This window comes from Gorilla gorilla, chromosome 10 (genome assembly GCF_029281585.2).
Source record: "Gorilla gorilla gorilla isolate KB3781 chromosome 10, NHGRI_mGorGor1-v2.1_pri, whole genome shotgun sequence".
Classification (NCBI taxonomy): Eukaryota; Metazoa; Chordata; class Mammalia; order Primates; family Hominidae; genus Gorilla; species Gorilla gorilla.
In genome coordinates, this window is record NC_073234.2 from 139,096,324 (window position 1) to 139,119,611 (window position 23,288).

At 44.1% G+C, this 23,288-nt stretch overlaps 2 protein-coding genes across 9 annotated transcripts in view; both read left to right on the plus strand.

Moving 5' to 3' along the window:
* Positions 1-2,379, plus strand: part of GTF2H3 (general transcription factor IIH subunit 3) — a 28,813-nt gene extending 26,434 nt beyond the window's left edge. For 4 of the 7 annotated variants that reach the window (XM_004054104.5, XM_019038463.3, XM_004054105.5 and 1 more), the window contains one exon: positions 52-2,379. In XM_004054104.5, the coding sequence (XP_004054152.1) occupies positions 52-121 (70 nt within the window). In that variant the 3' untranslated portion in view covers positions 122-2,379. The remainder of the gene's footprint in view (positions 1-51) is intronic. The other 3 variants (XR_010129446.1, XR_010129448.1, XR_010129449.1) reach the window with 1 other exon arrangement.
* An 8,674-nt stretch (positions 2,380-11,053) lies between these two features.
* Positions 11,054-23,288, plus strand: part of TCTN2 (tectonic family member 2) — a 37,337-nt gene continuing 25,102 nt past the window's right edge. The window contains exons 1-5 of one of the 2 annotated variants that reach the window (XM_019038446.3): positions 11,054-11,292; positions 11,477-11,584; positions 12,017-12,093; positions 13,576-13,768; positions 19,148-19,248. In XM_019038446.3, coding sequence (XP_018893991.1) covers positions 11,211-11,292; positions 11,477-11,584; positions 12,017-12,093; positions 13,576-13,768; positions 19,148-19,248 — 561 coding nt within the window. In that variant the 5' untranslated portion in view covers positions 11,054-11,210. Of the gene's footprint in view, positions 11,293-11,476; positions 11,585-12,016; positions 12,094-13,572; positions 13,769-19,147; positions 19,249-23,288 lie in introns of both variants that reach the window. The other variant, XM_019038445.3, reaches the window with a different exon arrangement.

Genomic DNA, 23,288 nt, shown 5'->3' on the forward strand with positions numbered 1-23,288 from the left:
TACTTCACAGCTCTAGAACATTAAAAAATGTTTTCCTCTCTGTAATTTCAGGACAGCCTTTAAAATTTCTCTGCCTCCAGTGCTGAAAGCCAAGAAAAAGAAACTGAAAGTGTCTGCCTGAGGATAAAATACTTTCCCCATCTTTTAGAGCTGTTAATAGAAATTATATAGCAGATTCTTTGTTGGGAAGACTGAAAAAAATAAAGATAGGTATAGGATAATTTTTAATATGGTGACCTTACAGAAAATATTTCCCAAACATCCTTTTCATTCTGTGCTTCTGGAGGACTGATTTGTTTGAGGGAATCATTCTATGCAATATATCCTAAAATATTCTATGACTGGTTTCTGTCCATGTTTGTGGCTTTCATTTTTTTAATGGGATGACTATTAGTCAAAGTCAGCTTGTCATGACTCATCATAGGCTTTCTAACCTACTCCCTGAATCCAGGTCCTCATTGTGAAATGCATGCCATGAGAAATTTGAACGTAGCTTTGGAAAAAGGGACTATTTGTGGAGTAATGGCATTAATCAACATAGAACATCTTATTTGAATCAACAGGTAACTTCAGTAGTCATGTGAATAAAATTCTTATTGTCTAAATTGAGACAGCCTCAGAAATTTGCAGATATTTACTTTTTGTCTGATATCAGTACATATTTGGACAAAGTCATCTAAATAATAGTTTGTCACCAAATAACTACAAAATCTCATTTTAAATGAGTAAGGAGAACATGTGCAGAAGCAAATTTTCTTCAAAATAGTTGTGGGAAGAGCTTCTATGTGAAAGCTTATGACTGGTTTTGAGGGAGAACTTACTGGGGAAAATGGACTCTATGTTAAGTATGGTTTTCAGATAGAATTCTTTCCTTTTTTAATGAGGAAAAAAAAAATCCACATTAATACTGAAACTGCACCTGTAATCCCATCACTTTGGGAGGCTGAGGACAGAGGATTGCTTGAGCCCAGGAGTTCGAGAGCAGCATGGGCAGCAAAGTGAGACCCCATCTCTACTAAAAATTTAAATGTATTTATCAAAACTGTTCTCTAGAAGCTTTGGACTGAATCCCAAAAGTGTTTATAAGTTCAAAAGCAAAAGTATTTGTAATTTCAACAACAAAAAATGTATTTCTCTATGTAATCTTGAAATTATTAAAAGTCCTTTTAGCTTCTAGCACATAGTTGTACAAAGAGTTTAAGGAATGGTGGCTGGTTTGGTTTGTTTTTTAAAAATGTTTACTGACGAGGCCGGGCGTGGTGGCTCACCCCTGCAATCCCAGCACTTTGGGAGGCCGAGGCAGGCAGATCACAAGGTCAGGAGTTCAAGATCAGCCTGGCCAGTATGGTGAAACCCTGTCTCTACTAAAAATACAAAAATTAGCCATGTGAAGTAGCAGGTGCCTGTAGTTCCAGCTACTCGGGAGGCTGAGGCAAGAGAATTGCTTGAATTCGGGAGGCAGAGGTTGGAGTGAGCCAAGATGGCGCCTCTGTACTCCAGCCTGGGTGACAGAGCGAGACTCTGTATCAAAAAAAAAAAAAAAAAAAAAAAAAGATCGGGCACGGTGGCTCACGCCTGTAATCCCAGCACTTTGGGAGGCCAAGGTGGGCGGATCACGAGGTCAGGAGTGATCAGGCTGGGTTTCTGTTTTGTTTTGTTTTGTGAGACAGAGTCTCGCTCTGTTGCCCAGGCTGGGGTGCAGTGGTGCAAGCTCGGCTCTCTGCAAGCTCTGTCTCCTGGGTTCACGCCATTCTCCTGCCTCAGCCTCCCAAGTAGCTGGGATTACTACTCTACTGAACCCATGAGGCAGAAATTTGAGACCATCCTGCCCAACATGGTGAAAACATGGTGAAACCCTGTCTCTACCAAAAATACAAAAATTAGCTGGGCGTGGTGGCAGGTGCCTGTAATCCCAGCTACTCAGGAGACTGAGGCAGGAGAATTGCTTGAACCCAGGAGGTGGAGGTTGCAGTGAGCCAAGATCAAGATTGTGGCATTGCACTCCAGCCTGGGCGACAAGAACAAAACTCTGTCTCAAAAAAAAAAAAAAAAAAAAAAAAATGTGTACTGATAAAACCCATTGTGTACAAAACTTTGTATGTAAGGAAGATTTTAATTTTCTCTTTATACAAGCTGAGTCATATTTAAATAATTTGATGTTGGCTTAGATAATTTCAGATAGATTTTATATTCTGGATTTGTGTTTTTGTTAACAAATATACAAAGACTTTGGTGATCACTTTGCAAATATTTGTTAATCCTTGAGTTTGAGAACCTGTCTTTTAAAAATAATACTTAATATTTTGTATACTAATTAAGTGTAATGGAAATCACAATTTTAAGTCTAGGAAATAAAGTATTATATATACTTTCAAACAAGCTAGCAAGGCTTTTATTATTACTTTTTTATTTGAAATGTCTTATATATTTGGTTAGTTCTGTTTAACTTGTTTTTAACTGTTGCCCTTATGAGTTATTTTATATAAATTTTTACAATAAAATAATTTGATTTTCATATTTGGTTGAATTATTTCCTTTCATTCATTGTTTATCTCATGCTCATTCAACTCTTCTTCAAATGTGTACTTTTAAACTGCATTTGGTCAAATGCCAGACAATTTTTTATTCAACTCTGAAGAACTTTAATTTCAAATCTCGGTCTGCGTGCAGTGGCTCACGCCTGTAATCCCAACACTTTGGGAGGCTGAGGCAGGAGGATCACTTAAGCCTAGGAGTTCAAGACCAGCCCGGGCAGCATGGCAAAACCCTGTCTCTAAAAAATATATAAAAATTAGCCAGGTGAGGTGGTTCATGCCTGTAGTCCCAGCTACTCCAGAGGCTAAGGTGGGAGGATCGCTTGAGCCCAAGAGGCGCAGGTTACAATGAGTCATGATCATGCCACTGAACTCCAGCCTGGGTGACAGAGTGAGACCCTGTCTCTAAATAAATAAATGCTCCTGGTTTTTGTATGTTGATTTTGTATCCTGCCACTTTACTTATTTCATCAGTTCTAATAGTTTTTTGGTGGTGTCTAGTTTTTTTCGGATATAAGATCGTATCATCTGCAAACAAGGATAATTTTACTTTTTCCTTTTTAATTTGAATAACTTTTATCTCTTTCTCAGGACTTATTGCTCTAGCTAGGACTTTCAACACTATGTTGAATACCAGTGGTGAAAGTGGGCATCCTTACCGTGTTCCAGATTTCAGAGGAACGGTTTTCAGTTTTTTTCCTGTTCAGTACGATACTAGCTGTGGGTCTGTTATATGTGGCTTTTGTGTGTGTGTGTTGAAGTATGTTCCTTCTTTGCCCAGTTTTTTGAGGGTTTTTATCATGAAAGGATGTTGAATTTTATCAAATGTTTTTTAAGCATCCATTGAAATGATCAGATGGCTTTTGTTCTTCCTTCGGTTGACACGATGTATCACATTGATTGAGTTGCCTATGTTGAACCATCCTGTTGAACCATCCTTGCATCCCTGGGATGAATCCTACTGGGTCATGATGAATGATTTTTTTTTTTTTTTTCGAGATGGAGTTTCGCTCTTGTCACCCAGGCTGGTGTGCAATGGTGTGATATCAGCTCATTGCAACCTCTGCCTCCCAGGTTCAAATGATTTCCCTGCCTCAGCCTCCCAAGTAGCGGGGATTACAGGTGGCTGCCACCATGCCCAGCTAATTTTTTTGGATTTTTAGTAGAGACTGGGTTTCACCATGTTGGCCAGGCTGGTCTTGAACTCCTGACCTCAGGTGATCCACCCGCTTTGGCCTCCACAAGTGCTGGGATTACAGGCGTGAGCCACCACACCTGATTGAATTATCTGTTTTTGTTTTTGTTTTTTTTTGTATTGAGATGGAGTCTTGCTCTGTCACTCATGCTGGAGTGCAGTGGCCTGATCACGGTTCACTGCAACCTCTGCCACCTGGGTTCAAGCGATTCTCCTGCCTCAGCCTCCTGCGTATCTGAGATTATAGGTGTGCGCCACCATGCCCGGCTAATTTTTTTGTATTATTAGTAGAGACGGGGTTTCACCATGTTGGCCATGCTGGTCTCGAACTCCTGACCTCAAGTGATCCACCCACCTTGGCCTCCCAAAGTGCTGGGATTACAGGTGTGAGCCACCATGCCCGGCCTGAATGATCTTTTTAATGTGTTGTTGAAGTTGGTTTGCTGGTATTTTGTTGAGGATTTTGCATCAATGTTCATCGGAGATATTGGTCTGTAGTTCTTTTGTTTTTTTGTTTTTTTTGTTTTTTTTTTTTTTTTTGAGACAGAGTCTTACTCTGTTACCCAGGCTGGAGTACAGTGGCACGATCTCCGCTCACTGTAACCTCTGCCTCCCGGGTTCAAGTGATCCTCCCGCCTCAGCCTCCCAAGTAGCTGGGAGTACAAGCATGCGCCACCACACTCGGCTAATTTTTGTATTTTTAGTAGAGACGAGGTTTTGCCATGTTGGCCAGGCTGGTCCCAAACTCCTGACCTCAAGTGTCCACTACCTCAGCCTCCCAAAGTGTCAGGATTACAGGCGTGAGCCACTGTGCCCTGCTGGTTTTCCAATTTATTGGCATATAGTTGCTCATAGTAGTCTTTAATGATCCTTTGAATTTCTGTGATATCAGTTGTAATGTCTTCTTCATCTCTGATTTTACTTATTTGGGTCTTTTTTTTCTTAGTCTGGCTAAAGGTTTGTCAATTTTCTTCTTTTCAAAAAACCAGCTTTTCATTTTGTTGATCTTCTGAATTTTTTAAATTGTAGTTTCATTTATTTCTGCTCTTGCTCTTTATTTTTTCTTTTCTTTTCTTTTTTTTTTGTGACGGAGTCTTGGCGCCGTCCCCCAGGCTGGAGTGGAGTGGCACAATCTCGGCTCACTGCAACCTCTGCCTCCCGGGGTCAAGCGATTCTCCTGCCTCAGCCTCCCAAGTAGCTGGAACTACAGGCATGCGCCACCATGCCTGGCTAATTTTTGTATTTTTAGTAGAGATGGGGTTTCACCATGTTGGCCAGGCTGGTTATGAACTCCTGACCTCAGGTGATCTACCTGCCTTGGTCTCCCAAAGTGCTGGGATTATAGACGTGAGCCACCATATTATTTCTTTTCTAATATTAAGTTTGGATTTGGTTTGCTCTTTTCTAGTTCTTTAAGAAGCATCATTAGGTTGTTTATTTGAAGTTTTTCTACTTTTTTGATAAAGGTACTTACTGCTATAAGGTCTCTTAGTACTGCTTTTGCTGTATTCCATAGGTTTTGGTATGTTGTTTTTCCATTTTCGTGTGTTTCAAGGAGTTTTTAAATTTTCCCTCTTAATGGCCGGGCACAGTGGCTCATGCCTATAATCCCAGCACTTCGGGAGGTCGAGGTGGGCGGATCACAAGGTCAAGAAAACGAGACCATCCTGGCCAACGTGGTGAAACCCCATCTCTAGTAAAAATACAAAAAATTATCTGGGCGTGGTAGTGGGTACCTGTCAGTCCCAGCTACTCAGGAGGCTGAGGCAGGAGAATTGCTTGAACCCGGGAGGCGGAGGTTGCAGTGAGCTGAGATCGTGCCACTGCACTCCAGCCTGGTGACAGAGCAAGACTCTGTCTCAAAAAAAAAAAAAAAAAAACAACCAACTCTTAATTTCTTCATTGACCTACTGATCATTCAGCAGCGTGCTGTTTAATTTCCTTGTGTTTGTATACTTTCCAAAGTTCCTCTTGTTATTGATTTCTGATTTTATTCCATTGTGATCAGAGAAGATGCTTGATCTGGGGCTGGGCATGGTGGCTCATGCCTGTAATCCCTGCACTTTGGGAAACTGGGTGGGTGGATCACCTGAGGTCAGGAGTTCGAGACCAGCCTCCCCAACATGGTGAAACCCTGTCTCTACTAAAAATATAAAGATTAGCTGGGCATGGTGGTGCACACCTGTAATCCTAGCTACTCAGGAGGCTGAGGCAGGAGAGTCGCTTGAACCTGGCAGGCGGAGGTTGCAGTGAGCCAAGACCGTGCCATTGGACTCCAGCCTGGGGGACAAGAGTGAGACTCCATCTCAAGAAAAAAAAAAAAAGAGAGAGAGATGCTTGTTCTTCTTCTTATTTTTTTTTTGTAAAGACTTGTGACCTAACATATGATCTATTCTTGACGATGATTCATGTGCTTAGAAGAATGTATTCTATAGCCATTAGATGAAATGTTCCATAAATATCTATTAGGTCCATTTGGTCTATAGTGCAAATTAGGTCTGACGTTTCCTTGTTGATTTTCTGTCTGGATAATCTGTCCAATGCTGAAAGTGGGAGGTTGAAGCCTCCAACTGTTATTGTACTGGGGTCTATCTCTTTCTTTAGCCCTAATAATATTTGCTTTATATATCTGAATGCTTCAGTATTGGCTGCATATATGCTTACAATAGTTATATTCTCTTGCTGAGCCTCTTATTATATAATGACCTTCTTTACCACTTTTTTTTTTTTTTTTTTTGAGACAGAGTCTCACTCTGTCACCCAGGATGGAGTGCAGTGGCATGATCTCAGCTCATTGCAACCTCCACCTCCCGGGTTCAAGTGATTCTCCCACCTCAGTCTCCTGAGTAGCTGCAATTACAGGCACCTGCCACCACGACCAGCTAATTTTTTTTTTTTTTTTTTTTTTTTTTGAGGCAGAGTCTCGCTCTGTCGCCCAGGCTGGAGTGCAGTGGCGTGTTCTCAGCTCACTGCAAGCTCCGCCTCCCGGGTTCACGCCATTCTCCTGCCTCAGCCTCCCAAGTAGCTGGGACTACAGGCACCTGCCACCATGCCCAGCTAATTTTTTTGTATTTTTAGTAAAGACGAGGTTTCACCATGTTAGCCAGGATGGTCTCAGTCTCCTGACCTCGTGGTCCTCCCACCTCGGCCTCCCAAAGTGCTGGGATTACAGGCATGAGCCACCGAGCCCAGCCTAATATTTGTATTTTTAATAGAGATGGGTTTTCGCCATGTTGGCTAGGCTTGTCTTGAACTCCTGACCTCAGATGATCCACTCACCTTGGCCTCCCGAAGTGCTCGGATTGCAGGTGTGAGCCACTGCGCCTGGCCTCTTTTTTTTCTTTTTCTGTGGAGATAGCATCTTGCTGTATTGTCCAGGCTGGTCTTGAACTCCTGGGCTCAAGCAACTCCTGGGTTCCTCTTGCCTCGGCCTCCCAAAGTGTTGGGATTACAGGCATGAGCCATCACACCTAGTCTTAAAATCTATTTTATCTGATATAAGTATATAGCTACTTTTGCTCTTTTTTGGTTTCCATTAGAATATCTTTTTCCATCCCTTTATTTTTAGTCTATGTGTCTTTATAGGTGAAGAATTTCTTATAGGCAGCTAATCGTTAGGTCTTTTTTTTTAAATCTATTCAGCCACTCTATGTCTTTTGATTGGAGAGTTTAGTCCATTTACATTCAATGTTATTATTTATAAGTAAGGACTTACTACTGCCATTTTTTAATTTGTTTTCTGATCTTTCCTTCCTGCCTTCCTTCCATCTTCCTTTTTATGAAAGTGATTTTCTCTGGTGGTATGTTTTAATTTCTTGCTTTATATTTTTGTGTATCTGTTGTAGGCTTTTTGACATGAGTTTAGCATGAGGCTTGCAAATACCATCTTATAACCCATTATTTTAAACTGATGACAACTCTGATTGCAAAAACAAGCAGAGAAAACTAATACTCTATACTTTAACTTCATCCCTCTGATTTTTAACTTTTTGTTTCTACAATATTTATATCTTATTATACTATGTCTTAAAAAGCTGTAGTTATTATTTTTGATAGGTTTGCCTTTTAGTCTACTACTCAAGATATGAATAGTTTACATATTTGTAGAGGTACCACCTTGGTGATCTTGGGTACGATCTTGGAGAATTCCCTGGATCACCGTTAGCAGTGACAAGTCTGTACAGGTCTGCAGCAACTCGATTCTTGCCTCCTCAGAGGAAAGAATTTGGCCAAGCGGCATAAGGCAGAGTGAGAGACCAAGGCAAAGTTTAAAGCAGGGGTAAACGTTTATTAAAAAGTTTTAGAGCAGGAATGAAAGGAAGTAAAGTACACTTGGAAGAGGGCCAAGCGGGCGACTTGAGAGATTCAAGTGCCCGGTCCGACCCTTCACTGGGGGTTTCTACACATTAGCATGGTTCTGAGGTTTGTGCCCTCCCTTGGTTTTTCCTGGGGGTGGGCTGTCTGCATGTCAGTGGCCTGCCAGCACTTGGGAGGGGCCGCATGTGCAGTGTGTTTACTGAAGTTGTGCGCATGCTCATTTGAGGCATTTTCCTTTACCAGTCGAGCCTTCCCAGAGGAAGGTTATATACCAGTTAAAATCTGCCATCTTGCCTCTTACTATGTATGCATGAGCCTGCTTGCCCAACTCCTGAGATCTTATCGGGAAGCTGCTGATCACCAGCTTCAAGTGTTTTCTATCTTTTTTTTGAGATGAAGTCTCACTGTTGCCCAGGCTGGAGTGCAGTAGCGCGATCTCGGCTCACTGCAACATCCGACCCCTGGGTTCAAGCGATTCTCCTGCCTCAGCCTCCCGAGTAGCTGGGAGTACAGGCATGTGCCACCACGCCCAGAAAATTTTTGTATTTTTGGGTAGAGATGGGTTTCTCTGTGTTGCCCAGGTTGGTCTTGAACTCCTGGCCTCAAGTGATCCATGTGCCTTTGCCACCCAAAGTGCAGGGATTACAGGCATAAGCCACCAAGCCCGGCCCAGAAATGTTTTCTTTTGGGAGGATTTATCTCCTAATCTTTACCGCTTGGCCTTGCCAACTTAATTTGCAGATTAATTCCCCCCAAAGACAGATGGGGAATAACAAATATTTAAGTGTTTGACAGCTTCCTCTTAGTAACGTTCTCCTAGGCTTCATTCCAAGATATCAAGAGAGGTAAACATTTTGCAGTCTTCCAGAGAGGAGCTGAGATACACGGGAAAGTTTCATGCTCATGTTACAACTGTAGCGACCCAGAGTTTTTCAGGGAGTGTAAGAAAAAGATAACACCCAGTGTCAGGCCCTTATAAAGCCTCAACTTTCAGAATCCTTTCACAATGTTAGATTTGCTGATCAATGAATATATAACTGAACATTAAGAGTAATAATGGGGCTGGGTACGGTGGCCCATACCTGTAATCCCAGCACTTTTAGAGGCCAAGGCAGGAGGATCACTTGAGCCCAGGAGTTTGAGACCAGCCTGGGCAACATGGTGAAACCCCGTCTCTATAAAAAATACAAAAATTAGCCGGGCGTGGTGGTGTATTGCCAGTTACTTGGGAGGCTGAGGTGGGAGGATCAGCTGAGCCCAGAAGTTTGAGGATGCAGTGAGCTATGATTGTGCCACTGCACCATTCCAGCCTGGGTGACAGAGTGAGACCCTGTCTCAAAAAGAAAAAAAAAAAAAGACTAATAATGGCAAACATTTACTTGGCATTTACCGTCAGTCAGCCACAATGCTGAACACCATGATTGTCTCAGCTAAAGGACACACCACCTCTCTGATAGTTAACAAGTAACTGATCATTAACTGAGTGCTTACTGTACGCCAGCCATTGGTTTAACCTCATTAGATATGTTACCTCATTTCATCCTCACACAATCCCCAAGGAAGGATTATTATCATCCCTCTTTTATAGATGAGGAAGCTGAAACTTAGAGAGGTTGACTTGCCCAAAGTCACTTAACAGCTGAGAATATCTGTGGAGGGAAGGCGAAATCCCATGCCAGGCAGCCTGACCTCAGATCCTGCACTCTCAGTCCCCAAGCCGTGACAATGCTTGAAATGTTCTGAGGCTACTGATATAAGAAAAAACAATTTTTTTCCAGACAGAATTTTGATTCTTTCACATCTGTCCTATTGCTGGGCAAAACCTCTTGTGTGTTTTGTGATCGGATCTGCTTTCAGAGTGCTGAGAGCTCTGTGCAGGGGAGAAAATCCTTCAAAAACCTAGGAGAATGATAATAAAAGCAATAGTGATAATAAATGATAAGAATGATAAGAATTATAAAAATATAAATTTTATAAAATTATAAAAGTAAAATTTACAAAATATATACTTATATAAAAGATAAACATATGTAAGATAAAATATAAATACATATATATTTTATAAGATAGATAAATAAATATATATATATATTTTTGAGACGGAGTCTGGGTCTGTCGCCCAGGTTTGAGCGCAGTGGCGCAATCGCAGCTCACTGCAACCTCCGCCTCCCAGATTCAAGCAATTCTCCTGCCTCAGCCTCCTGAGTAGCTGGGATAATAGGCGCGTGCCACCACGCCTGGCTAATTTTTTGTATTTTTAGTAGAGACGGGGTTTCACCATGTTGATCAGGCTGGTCTCAAACTCCTGACGTTGTGATCCGCCCGCCTCGGCCTCCCAAATTGATGGGATTACAGGCATGAGCCGCCAGACCCGGCCTATATGTATTTTATATATATCAAGTATATATATCTGATATATATATATATATAAAACAAAGTATATATATTTTGTAAATATATATTTATTTTATAAAAATATAAAATATAAATAATACATCATAAACGATAGTAAAGATAATAATAATAAAAACAGCGCGGCAGCCCCATCCCCTTTTTGTACTCACCCCCTAAAAAAAATCCCTATAAAAATCAAGTTTATTAAGGAGCAAATCCCACCCTTTTTATTTAGAAGCCAGTGTCTATAGGATCGCTCTTGGCTATTGTTGGATTAATTCCAGGGTAGGGGAAAACTCCAGTTTTTGAGCCGGACACGCACTCCAGTTTTTGAGCCGGACACGCACTCCTGCTTTTCAGGACCTTTTTAATTTTGATGTTTTCAACTTTTAGGCCCAGGGGTCCATGTACAGGTTGCTATATAGGTAAATTGCGTGTCACGGGGGTTGGGTGCACAGATTGTTTCGTCACCCAGGTACTAAGTGGAGCACCGGATAGGTAGTTTTTCGGCCCTTACTCTCCCCAACAGAGTCAAGCAGCAAAAATGCTAGGCCTTGTGGGCGGGGCCGGGGTGCCCGCTCTTGCCACTGGTCCAATCACAGCGCGTCGTTCCTCCTGGCCGGCCGCCGATTGGTGGTTGCCATAGCTCCGGGCGTTCGCTTGCAAGATGGCGGCGGCGGGGTGGTGGCTGCTGCGTTTTCGTGTCTGAGTCCTTCCTGGGTTCTAATGAGGGCGCGGTTCTGCTGTGCCCGGCCCGCGAGGTCTAAGGCATGGGCTTCCAGCCTCCGGCCGCTCTTCTTTTGAGGCTACTTCTTCTGCAGGGCATCCTGAGGCTGCTGTGGGGGGACCTGGGTGTGTACGGCGCGGCAGTGACCTCGGTGGGCCGGGGCTGAGGGGACTGGGCGTTAAAAGGGCCAGACTTGGACTCCCCCGGGAGCTTCGGGAGTCGACACCGCCAAAGCAAGCCGCCACACACACCTTAGGCGGTGATTCTTCCACTGCTAACCCCTCCTTGTCCCGTTTCCTTCCCGCCTAGCTTTCATCCCTCCTTTTGTCCGAATGTCCGGCCCCGCGGTCAGCGCGTCCCTGGTCGGAGACACCGAGGGTGTGGCCGTGTCCCTGGCAGTGCTGCAGGACGAGGCGGGTAAAGTCCGGCCCTCTTTTGGGGAGGGTGGGGATTGGACTGGATCCAGACCTCCCAAGGAGCCTGGAGAGGTGGCATCCTTTGGGCCCCCTGCCTCTGTTCTCTGCAAAGTCGCACGGGGAGAAAAGGATCGGGCGGCTGCTGTAGGCCAAAGAGGACAGACGGACAGGTTCGAAGAAAGCCTGAAATAATAATGGTTAGCATTCATTGAGCTAACATCCCATTTTCCTAGTAAGAACAGTAATATCTTTTCATCCCCTTTGACCAAGGAAGAAACAAGTTCAGAGAGGTTGTCACTGTCCCAGTGTCAAGCAGCTTGTAAAGGGCCCAATCTTAGGCTGTAATGTGAGTCCATCCTAGGCAGTCTGACTCAATGCACCCCCTGAGCTGCTGGACCTTGCTGCCTTTGCATGCTGGTCTTCTCTTCTTTAGGAATATTGCCAATTCCGACGTGTGGAGTGCTGCACAATGAGACGGAAGACTGGAGCGTGACTGTGATCCCCGGTGCGGTAAGGCCAGAAGTAAACCTTCTCTGTAGCCTGTGAAGAGGCCCCCAGCTAGGGTTTCTGCAGTGCTCTCTTTATTTAACAAGGCATGGCTTTCTCCATGCTCTCAACAATCATGAAATTGTGGGCTGTTGGATCTGGTAGACACTTATCCAGCCCACGGGTTCCTTACCCTGGGGTTAGGAGTCCTTGGATATATTTCAGTGGGTCTGTGAACTCTGTGAAATTGTATGTAAAGTTCTGTGTGTATGTGCATTTTTCTGATGAGAGGGTCACCAGTTTCCTTTAGATCATCAAATGGGTCAGTGATTCAAAAAAGCTTTATGCCAGGCATCGTGGCTCACGCCTGTACTCATAGCACTTTGGGAGATTGAGGCGGGAGGATTTCTTGAGCCCAGGAGTTCCAGACCAGCCTGTAGCATAGCGAGACCTCGTCTCTACAAAACAATTAAAAAAAAAATTAGGTGGGTGGCATACACCTATAGTCCCAGGTACTTGGAGGGGGGTGGGGGAGCTGAGGCAGGAGGATTATTTGAGGAGTTCAGGGCTGCAGAGAGCTATGATCGCACCACTGCATTTCATCCAGCCTGGGCAACAGAGCAAGACCCTGTCTCTTAAAAAAAAAGAAAAAGCTGGTCAGGCACGGTGGCTCACGCCTGTAATCCTAGCACTTTGGGAGGCCGAGGAGGGCGGATCATCTGAGGTCAGGAGTTCAAGACCAGTCTGGCCAACATGGTGAAACCCATCTCTACTAAAAATACAAAAATTAGCTGGGCGTGATGGCAGGTGCCTGTAATCTCAGCTACTTTGGAGGCTGAGGTAGGAGAATCACTTGAACCTGGGAGGTAGAGATTGCAGTGAGCTGAGATCACGCCACTGCACTCCAGCTTGGGTGATGAGCGAGACTCCGTCTCAAAAAAAAAAAAGCTTCATAACCACTGATCTTGCCCAACTCTGAGCTTATGTGTAAGGATACTCAAACCTGGAGAGATTAAGCATCTTCTATTTAATAAGTGTTAATTGGGTACCTAGTATATGCAACATCAATTCTGGAGAGAAAAGGACGGGAAAGACAAGCTCTGCTTGTACCCCAGGAGTGAACATGTACATGTCTAAAGTCATTCTGGGATAAACTGAGGATTGTTTTCATTGACTTTTGTTGTGTATTTACTCTTCCACTGATAGGATGATAAAGAAACTAAAAAGGTGTGCAATAAACTGAGTTTATTTATCAGATCTGTGTTTAGCTTTCTCTAAGTATCCCGAAGTTGTTTGCTTTTATGTTAAGGAAGAGGAATCAGGGCTTGCATGTTACCATAGGTTTATGGGGTGGAACTGAAGATAACTGTGTCATCTCTGTATACATTTCCCTTTTATAAAATGAATGGAGGCTGATGTGTGCTTTTATTGTGTTTTCCATTGTGTATTCTTATAGACCCTGTTTTGAGTCACTTTAAAAATACAGCAATGTTTTCCTTTCAGAAGGTGTTGGAAGTGACAGTGAGGTGGAGGAGAGGTCTGGACTGGTGTTCCTCCAATGAGACAGATTCCTTCTCAGAGTCCCCCTGTATCCTCCAGACCCTTCTGGTTTCAGCATCTCATAATTCATCCTGTTTAGCACATCTACTCATTCAAGTGGAAATTTATGCCAACTCTTCTCTGACCCATAATGCCTCAGGCAAGTGAAGTCTTTGACTGTCAAAACTTTCGTGTTGTTCCCAGCTACTTAGGAGGAAGAGGTAGGAGGATTGCTTGAGCCCGGGAGGTTGATGCTACAAATCAGCTGCCCGGGAGGTTGATGCTACAAATGAGCTGTGATCACGCCACTGCGTTCTAGCCAGGGCGACAGAGTGGGACCCTGTCTCAAACAAAAACAAAAACAAAAACAAAAAAAGAAAAATTTGTGTCAAGCTTACCTGTTTGATTATAAGTGTATGCCATGCAATTTGTAAAGTATACTTCACTTGAGTCTGTCTTGCTTTTCTAAACTTATTTTTCTTTTGTTTAGTTTTCTTTTAAGAAATTTCATTTTATACTATTTTATTTAACATTTATTTGATCTTGCTCTACTGTTTGCATCTTTATAAGCTACCTTGAATCCTTTTTGGGAGAAGGTGAAATTTGTTTATGTACATTGATTCTCTCTTTTTTTTTTTTTTTTTGAGATGGAGTCTCAGTCTGTCACCAGGCTGGAGTGCAGTGTTGTGATCTCGGCTCACTGCAACCTCCACTTCCTGGGCTTAAGCGATTCTCCTGCCTTAGCCTCCCGAGTAGCTGGGACTACAGGCGCACGCCACCACGCACAGCTGATTTTGTACTTTTAGTAGAGATGGGGTTTCACCATGTTGGCTGGGATGGTCTTGATCTCCTGACCTTGTGATCCGCCTGCCTCGGCCTCCCAAAGTGCTGAGATTACAGGCGTGAGCCACTGTGCTCGGCATGTGCATTGATTCTCATAACTGCATCTTAAGAAGAAGAAAGGAAGGGTGGCCAGACGCAGTGGCTCCCACCCTGTAAGTGTTTTGGGAGGCCAAGGCGGGGGAATTTCTTGAGCCCAGGAGTCCGAGACCAACCTGGGCAACGCAGCAGATACTGTCTCTATAAAAAATTTTAAAAAGCTGGGCATGATGGTGCCTGCCTGTAGTCCTAGCTACTAGGGAGGCTGAGGTGGGAGGATCACTTGAGCGTAGGAGTTTGAGGCTGATGAAGTTTACATCATTTCCAGCTTTTTTTAAAGTTTATTTTTATTTTCATTTTTTTTAGAGACAGGGTCTCACTCTGTTACCCAGGCTGGAGCTAGAGTGCAAGGGCACGATCCTGGCTCACTGCAGCCTCAACCTTCCTGGTTCAGGCGATCCTCCTGCCACAGCCTCCATAATAGCTGGGGATACTGGCGTGCACCACCACACCTGGCTAGTTTTTACATTTTTTGTAGAGACAGGGTCTCACTATGTTAGCCAGGCTGGTTTTGAACTCCTGGGCCCAGGTGATCCTCCCACCATGGCCTCCTGAAGTACTGGGATTACAAGCATGAGCCACTGCACCTGGTCTGTTCCCAGCTTTTGATGCTACAGCAAAGATCGTTATGCCCGTGTACATGAATCTTTGGACATGAGAAAATGGTTTTGTGTTCATCTCCGTCTCACATGATGTTAGTGTTCTTAAACCAAAAGAGCTTTCAACTAGATGTGCCGATGTAGAGGGCTCTGCTGTGATGAGTGCTACTGCCATGTTCCCTGTCTCCTGTGGCGAACTCTGACATCTCTTGCCTTTATGGCCACGTGGCATGGAGGGAGAAGCGTTCCAGACTTTAGTAGCAAAAGTCTGTTACCTGGAGACTCCTTTACTGCCGCTTCCCTTATTACATCCCTAACTGTGGTCCTCCTGGTGCTTCTGGAAGTTTAGGATGATAAGACAAGTTTTGACAGCTCCTTTCAGCAGACTACTGTGCCCTCAGTGTACTTGCATGGAAAGGCCTCCATGATGAATGAAGTGAAAAAAGCAAGTGCAGATGGCTGCCTACAGTGTGCTATCTTTTGCATAAAGGAGGCACAAATGAAAACATTTGCATAAAGAAATTCTGGAAGGATGTTGGAGAAGCTAATAATGTGCTACCAAGTTGGAGGATGATGTGGGAATAGGAAAGGGCTGACAGTGAGGAATTTTTTAATATGCTTTTGATTTTTTGGAACCATGCAAATGTGTTACCCACTTAAAAGTTTTAAATTTTTCTATGGCTTAAAATTCAAAACAAAGCCAAAAAAACTGTATTCAATGATGAAAAAAAAATCTCCCCAAAACAACAGAAGGGATTCATGATAGCTGTACCATTCAAAGCACTGACTTTTTTCTTCTGAGAAATATGCTTGAGGCCAGGTGGTGGCTCATGCCTGTAATCCCAACACTTTTAGAGGCTGAAGCGAGTGGGCCACTTGAGCCTAGGAGTTCAAGACCAGCCTGGGCAACATGGCAAAACCCTGTCTCTACAAACAAATACTACAATTAGCTGTGCGTGGTAGTCGGTGCCTGTAGCCCCAGCTATGAGGGAGGCTGAGGTCGGGGGATCGCTTGAGCCCAGGAGGTGGAGGTTGCAGTGAGCCAAGATTGCTCCATGTACTCCAGCCTGGTCGACAGAGCAAGACCTTGTCTCAAAAAAAAGACCGGATGTGGTGGCTCACGCCTGTAATCCCAGCACTTTGGGAGGCTGAGGTGGGCGGATCACGAGGTCAGGAGATTGAGACCATTCTGGCTAACACGGTGAAACCCCGTCTCTATTAAAAATACAAAAAATTAGCCGGGTGTGGTGGCGGGTGCCTGGAGTCCCAGCTACTCGAGAGGCTGAGGCAGGAGAATGGCGTGAATCTGGGAGGTGGAGCTTGCAGTGAGCCAAGGTCACGCCACTGCACTCCAGCCTGGGTGACAGAGAGAGACTCCATCTCAAAAAAAAAAAAAAAAAAAAAGGAAAATATGCTTCAGTATATTTAGGTAATATTTTAGAATACCAAACTTAGAAAATTGAACATCTTTGTATATGAGTGATTGAGGTGTCCCCTCTGACCCCATGAAGGCATGAAAAATTTTTTACTCAGCCAGCCAGCGATTAAAACTAGAAAAAGAATGGAAGCACAGACAGGAGGTATGTGTCATACCCAGTAACAACGGAGCCAGCGAACAATGTAGAAAACATAAATCAACACACAAACATCTATTTGTATAACACATAGTAAAACCCTATTCTGAAGTGTCTCGTGGCTGGGGGTGGTGGCTCATGTACTATGCCTGTAATTCCAGCACTTTGGGAGGCCAAGGTGGGAGGATCACTCGAGCCCAGGAGTTTGAGACCAGCATGGACAACATAGTGAGACCCTGTCTTTACAGAAAATATGAACGTTACCTGAGCATGATGGTGCACACCTGTGGTCCCAGCTACTTGAGAGGCTGAGGTGGGAGGATCACTTGAGCCCTGAGAGGTTGAGGCTGCAGTGAGCTGTGATTGTGCCACTTCACACTTCAGCCTGGGCAGCAGAGTGAGACCCTGTCTCAAAAAAAAATCAATTAATAAAGTGCCTTGCTTGTGTCACATGGGTTTGATAACACTGAGGGTCAGACCCTTACCCATGTAATGTGGTCTGCGATGTGGACCTTCTCCTTGTTCCGGATACCATTGATGTATCATTGACCTTCTGCTATGTTACAGGATAGAACAGATCGTTAGTTGTTCTTTAGATACTTCACCTATTGTGTCATTACAGTTAACTGTTATGTGGGGTTTAAACAAATAGTTCCTGCATGGTTTTCTAACGTGTACCAAATGCAAAAGTAAAATTCAGCAGAATGCAACTTTTATCTGATAAATGATTAGAGAGAAACCCAAAGCATTACTGTCACTGGATTCTGAGTTAGGAGGCTGAAATGTCGTGTAACATATTCCTCTTCAAAGAGGAAAACAAGTTCGGAAAACTGTAATATCCTGAAGAGTTATAAACAACGGGCCCTGCCAATGTTTACCTCTTTAGCATTTCTCCTGAGCTGCTTTCTCTGGCCTTGTCCCATTCACACCCGCCACCTTCTCCCCTGCACCACAGTGTTCCCCCTATTCATCCACCCCCTCTGTCTTCCACCTACAGCTCTCCAGTAGCCCCTCTTACCTGTACAAACTCTTTTTTTTTTTTTTTAAAGTATAGATAGGGTTTCTTCATGTTGGTCAGGCTGGTCTCGAACTCCTGACCTCAGGTGATTCCCCCGCCTTGGCCTCCCAAAGTGCTGGGATTACGGGCCTGAGCCACTGTGCCTGGCTGCCTGTACAAACTCTTACGTGTGTTTCAGGCTCAGCGCATTCTCTCTCTCTGCAAGTCTTCCTGACGCCCAGCCTAAGCCACGTGCCCTCCCTGGGTTCCCATGGCAGATCCATTTCAGTGTTTACCGTTTATGGTCACATGATCTCTTTACCTGTCTCCTCCCTCTGAGAGTGCGAGCCCCTCAGGGAAGCTGTTGTGTCTCACTGTATCATCCCTGCATAACCCAGCCCCCCATACTCTCGTGGTCAGACCACATTTGTCCCACCTGCACTATTGGGTACCACAGCCACGAACCATGTCTGCACACTGGACAGTTGAAAGGGGATGGGTCTTAATTGAGATGTGCTGTAACTGTTAAACAGCCACCAGTTTTTGAGGACTTAATGTGAAACAAAGAATGTGGAATAGCTCATTCATAATTTTTACATTGATTGCCTGTTGCAATGATATTATTTTGGATATGTTGGGTTCAGTAAAATATATTAAGTTAATTTTATCTGTTTCTTTTTTGTAGACTGGGCTACTTTTTGTATTTTTATTAGAGACAGGGTTTCACTATGTTGGCCAGGCTGGTCTTGAACTCCTGACCTCAGGTGATCCACCCACCTTGGCCTCCCAAAGTGCTGGGTTTACAGGTGTGAGCCACCCCGCCCAGCCTAAAATCAGTACATTATGTATATACTAACTTGTGACTCTTAGTCAATTGATTATCTTCTAGATCAACCATGACTTCTTTGGTTCATTGTAACTGGCGTGTTTTCTTATGTTTGGGTTTTTGTTGGAATGGTAGATGCAGGCCTCATATATTTCGTGGATTCCTTAATGTCGAATATTTGCTAATAATGATTTACAAAACAAGATAATTCAGCTTTCTTTTTTTTTTTTTGACATGGAGTCTCACTGTGTCGCCCAGGTTGGAGTATAGTGGCACGATCTCGGCTCACTGCAAGCTCCGCCTCCCAGGTTCACACCATTCTCCTGTCTCAGCCTTCCGAGTAGCTGGGACTACAGGCGCCTGCCACCACGCCCGGCTAATTTTTTGTATTTTTAATAGAGACTGGGTTTCACCGTGTTAGCCAGAATGGTCTCGATCTCCTGACCTCATGATCCACCTGCCTTGGCCTCCCAAAGTGCTGGGATTACAAGCGTGAGCCACCGCGCCCGGCCGATAATTCAGCTTTCTTTTGAATGTCAAAAATGTGACTGTGCTTTGTCGGAATGTTTCTTTGCTGAATTTTTCTGTTGTGTGTACTTTTCAGAGAACGTGACTGTCATTCCTAACCAGGTGTATCAGCCCCTTGGCCCTTGTCCTTGTAATTTAACAGCTGGAGCCTGTGATGTTCGCTGCTGCTGTGACCAGGTATGTTCTTTGGTTATTGGGCACAAAAGTTATGCTACCTGTGAGAACACCAGCAGTTCCACCAACAGCTTTTTTCATTTTTTATTTCTTGAGATAGGGTCTTGCTCTGTCACCCAGGCTGGAGTATGGTGATGCGATGATGGCTCACTGCAGCCTCGACCTCCCGGGCTCAAGTGATTCTCTTACCTCAGCCTCCTGAGTAGCTGGGACCGCAGGCATGAACCATCACACCCAGCTAATTGTTTTGTATCTTTTGTAGAGATGGGATTTTGCCATGTTGCTCAGGCTGGTCTCAAATTCCTGGGATCAAACAATTCTCCTACCTTGGCCTCCCAAAATGTTGGGATTACAGGTGTGAGCCACCGTGCCTTGCCCCAACAGCTTTTTAAGGGATGGTCTTCCAAAACTGAGATTATGTTTTCTATTGCAAATTGTTTTCAAATTGAGTATTTTTTTTTTTTTTTTTGAGATGGAGTCTCGCTCTGTCGCCCAGGCTGGAGTGCAGTGGCGTGATCTCGGCTCACTGCAAGCTCTGCCTCCCGGGTTCATGCCATTCTTCTGCCTCAGCCTCCTGAGTAGCTGGGAGTACAGGCGCCCACCACCACGCCCAGCTAATTTTTTGTGTTTTTAGTAGAGACGGGGTTTCACCATGTTAGCCAGGATGGTCTCGATCTCCTGACCTTGTGATCCGCCCGCCTCGGCCTCCCAAAGTGTTGGGATTACAGGCGTGAGCCACCACGCCCAGCCCAAATTGAGTATTTTTTTAAATTTTAAAATTTTGGTGGGCGCGGTGGTGCATGCCTGTAATCCCAGCACTTTGGGAGGCCAAGGTGGGCGGATCACCTGAGGTCCGGAGTTTGAGACCAGCCTGACCAACATGGAGAAACCCCATCTCTACTAAAAATATAAAATTAGCCAGGCGTGTTGGTGGGCGCCTGTAATCCCAGCTACTCGGGAGGCTGAGGCAGGAGAATCGCTTGAACCAGGGAGGCAGAGGTTGCAGTGAGCCGGAATTGTGCCACTGCACTCCAGCCTGGGCAACAAGAGCGAAACTCCGTTTCAAAAAAAAAAAAAAAAAATCACACAACTTTTGAGTAAATTTTTTTTTTTTTGAGACGGCCTCCTAAAGTGCTGGGATTACAGGTGTAAGCCACCATGCCCGGCCTGACTTTTTTTCTTTTAGGCTTAGAGCAGATACAACATATAAACTCTATTTTCTTTTTTTTTCTTTCTTTTTTTTTTTTTTTTGAGACAGAGTCTCGCTTTGTTGCCCTGGCCGGAGTGCAGTGACACGATCTCGGGTCACTGCAACCTCCACCTCCTGGATTCAAGTGATTCTTGTGCCTCAGCCTCCAGAGTAACTGGAACTACAGGTGTGCGCCACCACACCTGGCTAATTTTTGTATTTTTAGTAGAGACGGGGTTTCACCATGTTGGCCAGGCTGGTCTTAAACTCCTGACCTCAGGTGATCTGCCTACCTCGGCCTCCCAAAGTGCTGGGATTACAGGAGTGAGCCACTGCACTGGGCCTAAATTGAGTATTTTCTTATCTGGCATAGTCAGTCTAGTTTTTGGAAGAAGGTAAGAGTATCTCTTTGGATAAAATCATGATTGTGAAGATCATACTGAGGGGATGGTTTTAATAATATTTGTTCAGAAACCTTTAAGAAATATAAAAAAAGAAAGAATAAGAAAGAACAGGCCTGGCGAAGCAGCTCACGCCTGTAATCCCAGCACTTTGGGAGGCTGATGTGGGTGGATCGCTTGAGTTCAGGAGTTGGATACCAGCCTGGGCAACATGGCAAAACCCCATCTCTACAAAAATTAGCTGGGCATGATAGTGCAGGCCTGTAGTGCCAGCTCGGGAGGCTGAGCTGAGAGGATCGCTTGAGCCCAGGAGGTCAAGGCTGGAGTGAGCTACGATCCCACCACTGCATGTCAGCCTAGGTGACAGAGCAAGACTCTCTTTCAAAAAAAAAAAAAAGAAAGAAAGAAAACACAGGTTTTCGGTGATTTTTAGTAAATTTACACAGTTGTACAACCATCACCACAATCTATCTTCAGAACATTTCTACCACCCCAGAAAGAAATCGTGTGTCCCTGTAGCCATTCCTATCTCCATCCCTCATCCAAGGCGTCCGTGAATCTGTCTCTGTCTCCATGAATTTGCCCATTTTGGACATTGCACGTATATGGAATCATGCAATATGTGGTCTTCAGTGACTTTCTTCTTGAACTTAGCATGATGCTTTTAAGGTTCTTTTACCTTGTAGCAGCTGTTACCACTTCATTCATTTTTGGTGTTTGAATCCTATTCCATTGTATGGATATATCACGTATTTCTTATCTATTTATTGGCTAATGGACATTTGAGTTGTTTCTGTTTTTTGGCTATTATGAATAGTGCCGCTGTGAACATTTGTGGACAGGTTTTTGTGTGAACATATGTTTCCATCTCTCTTGGGGATATATATAGTGGAGTTGCTGGGTTGCGTTATTACTGTATGTTTAACCTTTTGAGAAACTAGTTTCTGAAGCAGTTGCATCATTTTAAATTCCCATCAGCAATGTATGTGGGTTATAATTTCTCTATATCCTCACCAACAGTTGTTATTATTTGTCTGTTTGGTTATAGCCATGCAAGTAAGTGTGAACTGATATTTCTTCATGATTTCCGTCTTTGTTTTTTTCTTGAAATTTTGGAGACAGGGTCTTGCTCTGTCGCCCAGGATAGAATGCAGTGGTGCAATCACAGCTCACTGCAGCCTCAATCTCCCAGACTCAAGTGATCCTCTCACCTCAGCTTCCCAAGTGGCTGGAACCACAGGTGCACACCACCACACACAGTTAATTTTTGTGTTTTTTTGTGAAGGTGGGGTCTTGCTGTGTTGCCTAGGCTGGTCTAGAATTCCTGAGCTCAAGCAATCCTCTGGCCTCAGCCTCCCAAAATGCAGGGATTATAGGCATGAGCCACCATGCTCTGCCCTCACTGTGATTTTGATTTGTATTTCTCTAGTGGCAAATGATATAGAAGATCTTTTCATGTGCTTATGGGATATTTGTATATCTTTTTTGGAGAAATGTCTGTTTATACCCTTCACCCATGTTTTAAATTGGGCTTTTTGCTGAATTGTAAGAGGGTTCACTATATATTCTGGATCCTAGTTTCTTTTTTTTGTTTGTTTTATTTATTTTTTATTTATTTTTTGAGACGGAGTTTCGCTCTTGTTGCCTAGGCTGGAGGGCAATGGCGTGATCTTGGCTCACTGCAGCCTCCACCTCCCAGGTTCAAGCGATTCTCCTGCCTCAGCCTCCTGAGTAGCTGGGATTACAGGTGCGTGCCGCCACGCCTGGCTAATTTTTATATTTTTAGCGCAGATGGGGTTTCACCATGTTGGCCAGGCTGGTCTCAAACTCCTGACCACAAGTGATCTGCCCGCCTCAGCCTCCCAAAATGCTGGGATTAGAGGGGTGAGCCACTGTGCCTAGCCAGGTTGTCTGCTTTCTTGTTGTTGTCCTTTGAGGCACAGACATTTAAAAATTTGATGAAGTCCAATTTATCTCATTTTTTTCTTCTGTTGCTTGTATTTCTGGTGTCATATTTCAGAAACCATTGTTTAATCCTGGCGAAATACACATTTAAAAATTTTTTGGCCAGGCTCAGTAGCTCACGCCTATAATCCCAGAACTTTGGGAAGCCGAGGTGGGTGGATCACCTGAGGTCAGGAGTTCGAGACCAGCCTGGCCAACATGGTGAAACCCCATCTGTACTAAAATACAAAAATTAGCTGGATGTGGTGGCGGGTGCCTGTAGTCCCAGCTATTCCGGAGGCTGAGGCAGGAGAATCACTTGAACCCAGGAGGCAGAGGTTGCAGTGAGCCAAGATCGTACTGCTGCACTCCAGCCTGGGCGACAGAGTGAGAGTCCATCTCAAAAAAAAATAATAATAATTTTTGATTAATCTTTTTTTCTTATTCTATTTATTTATTTATTTGTATTATTATTTTGAGACAGAGCCTTGTTCTGTCACCCAGGCTGG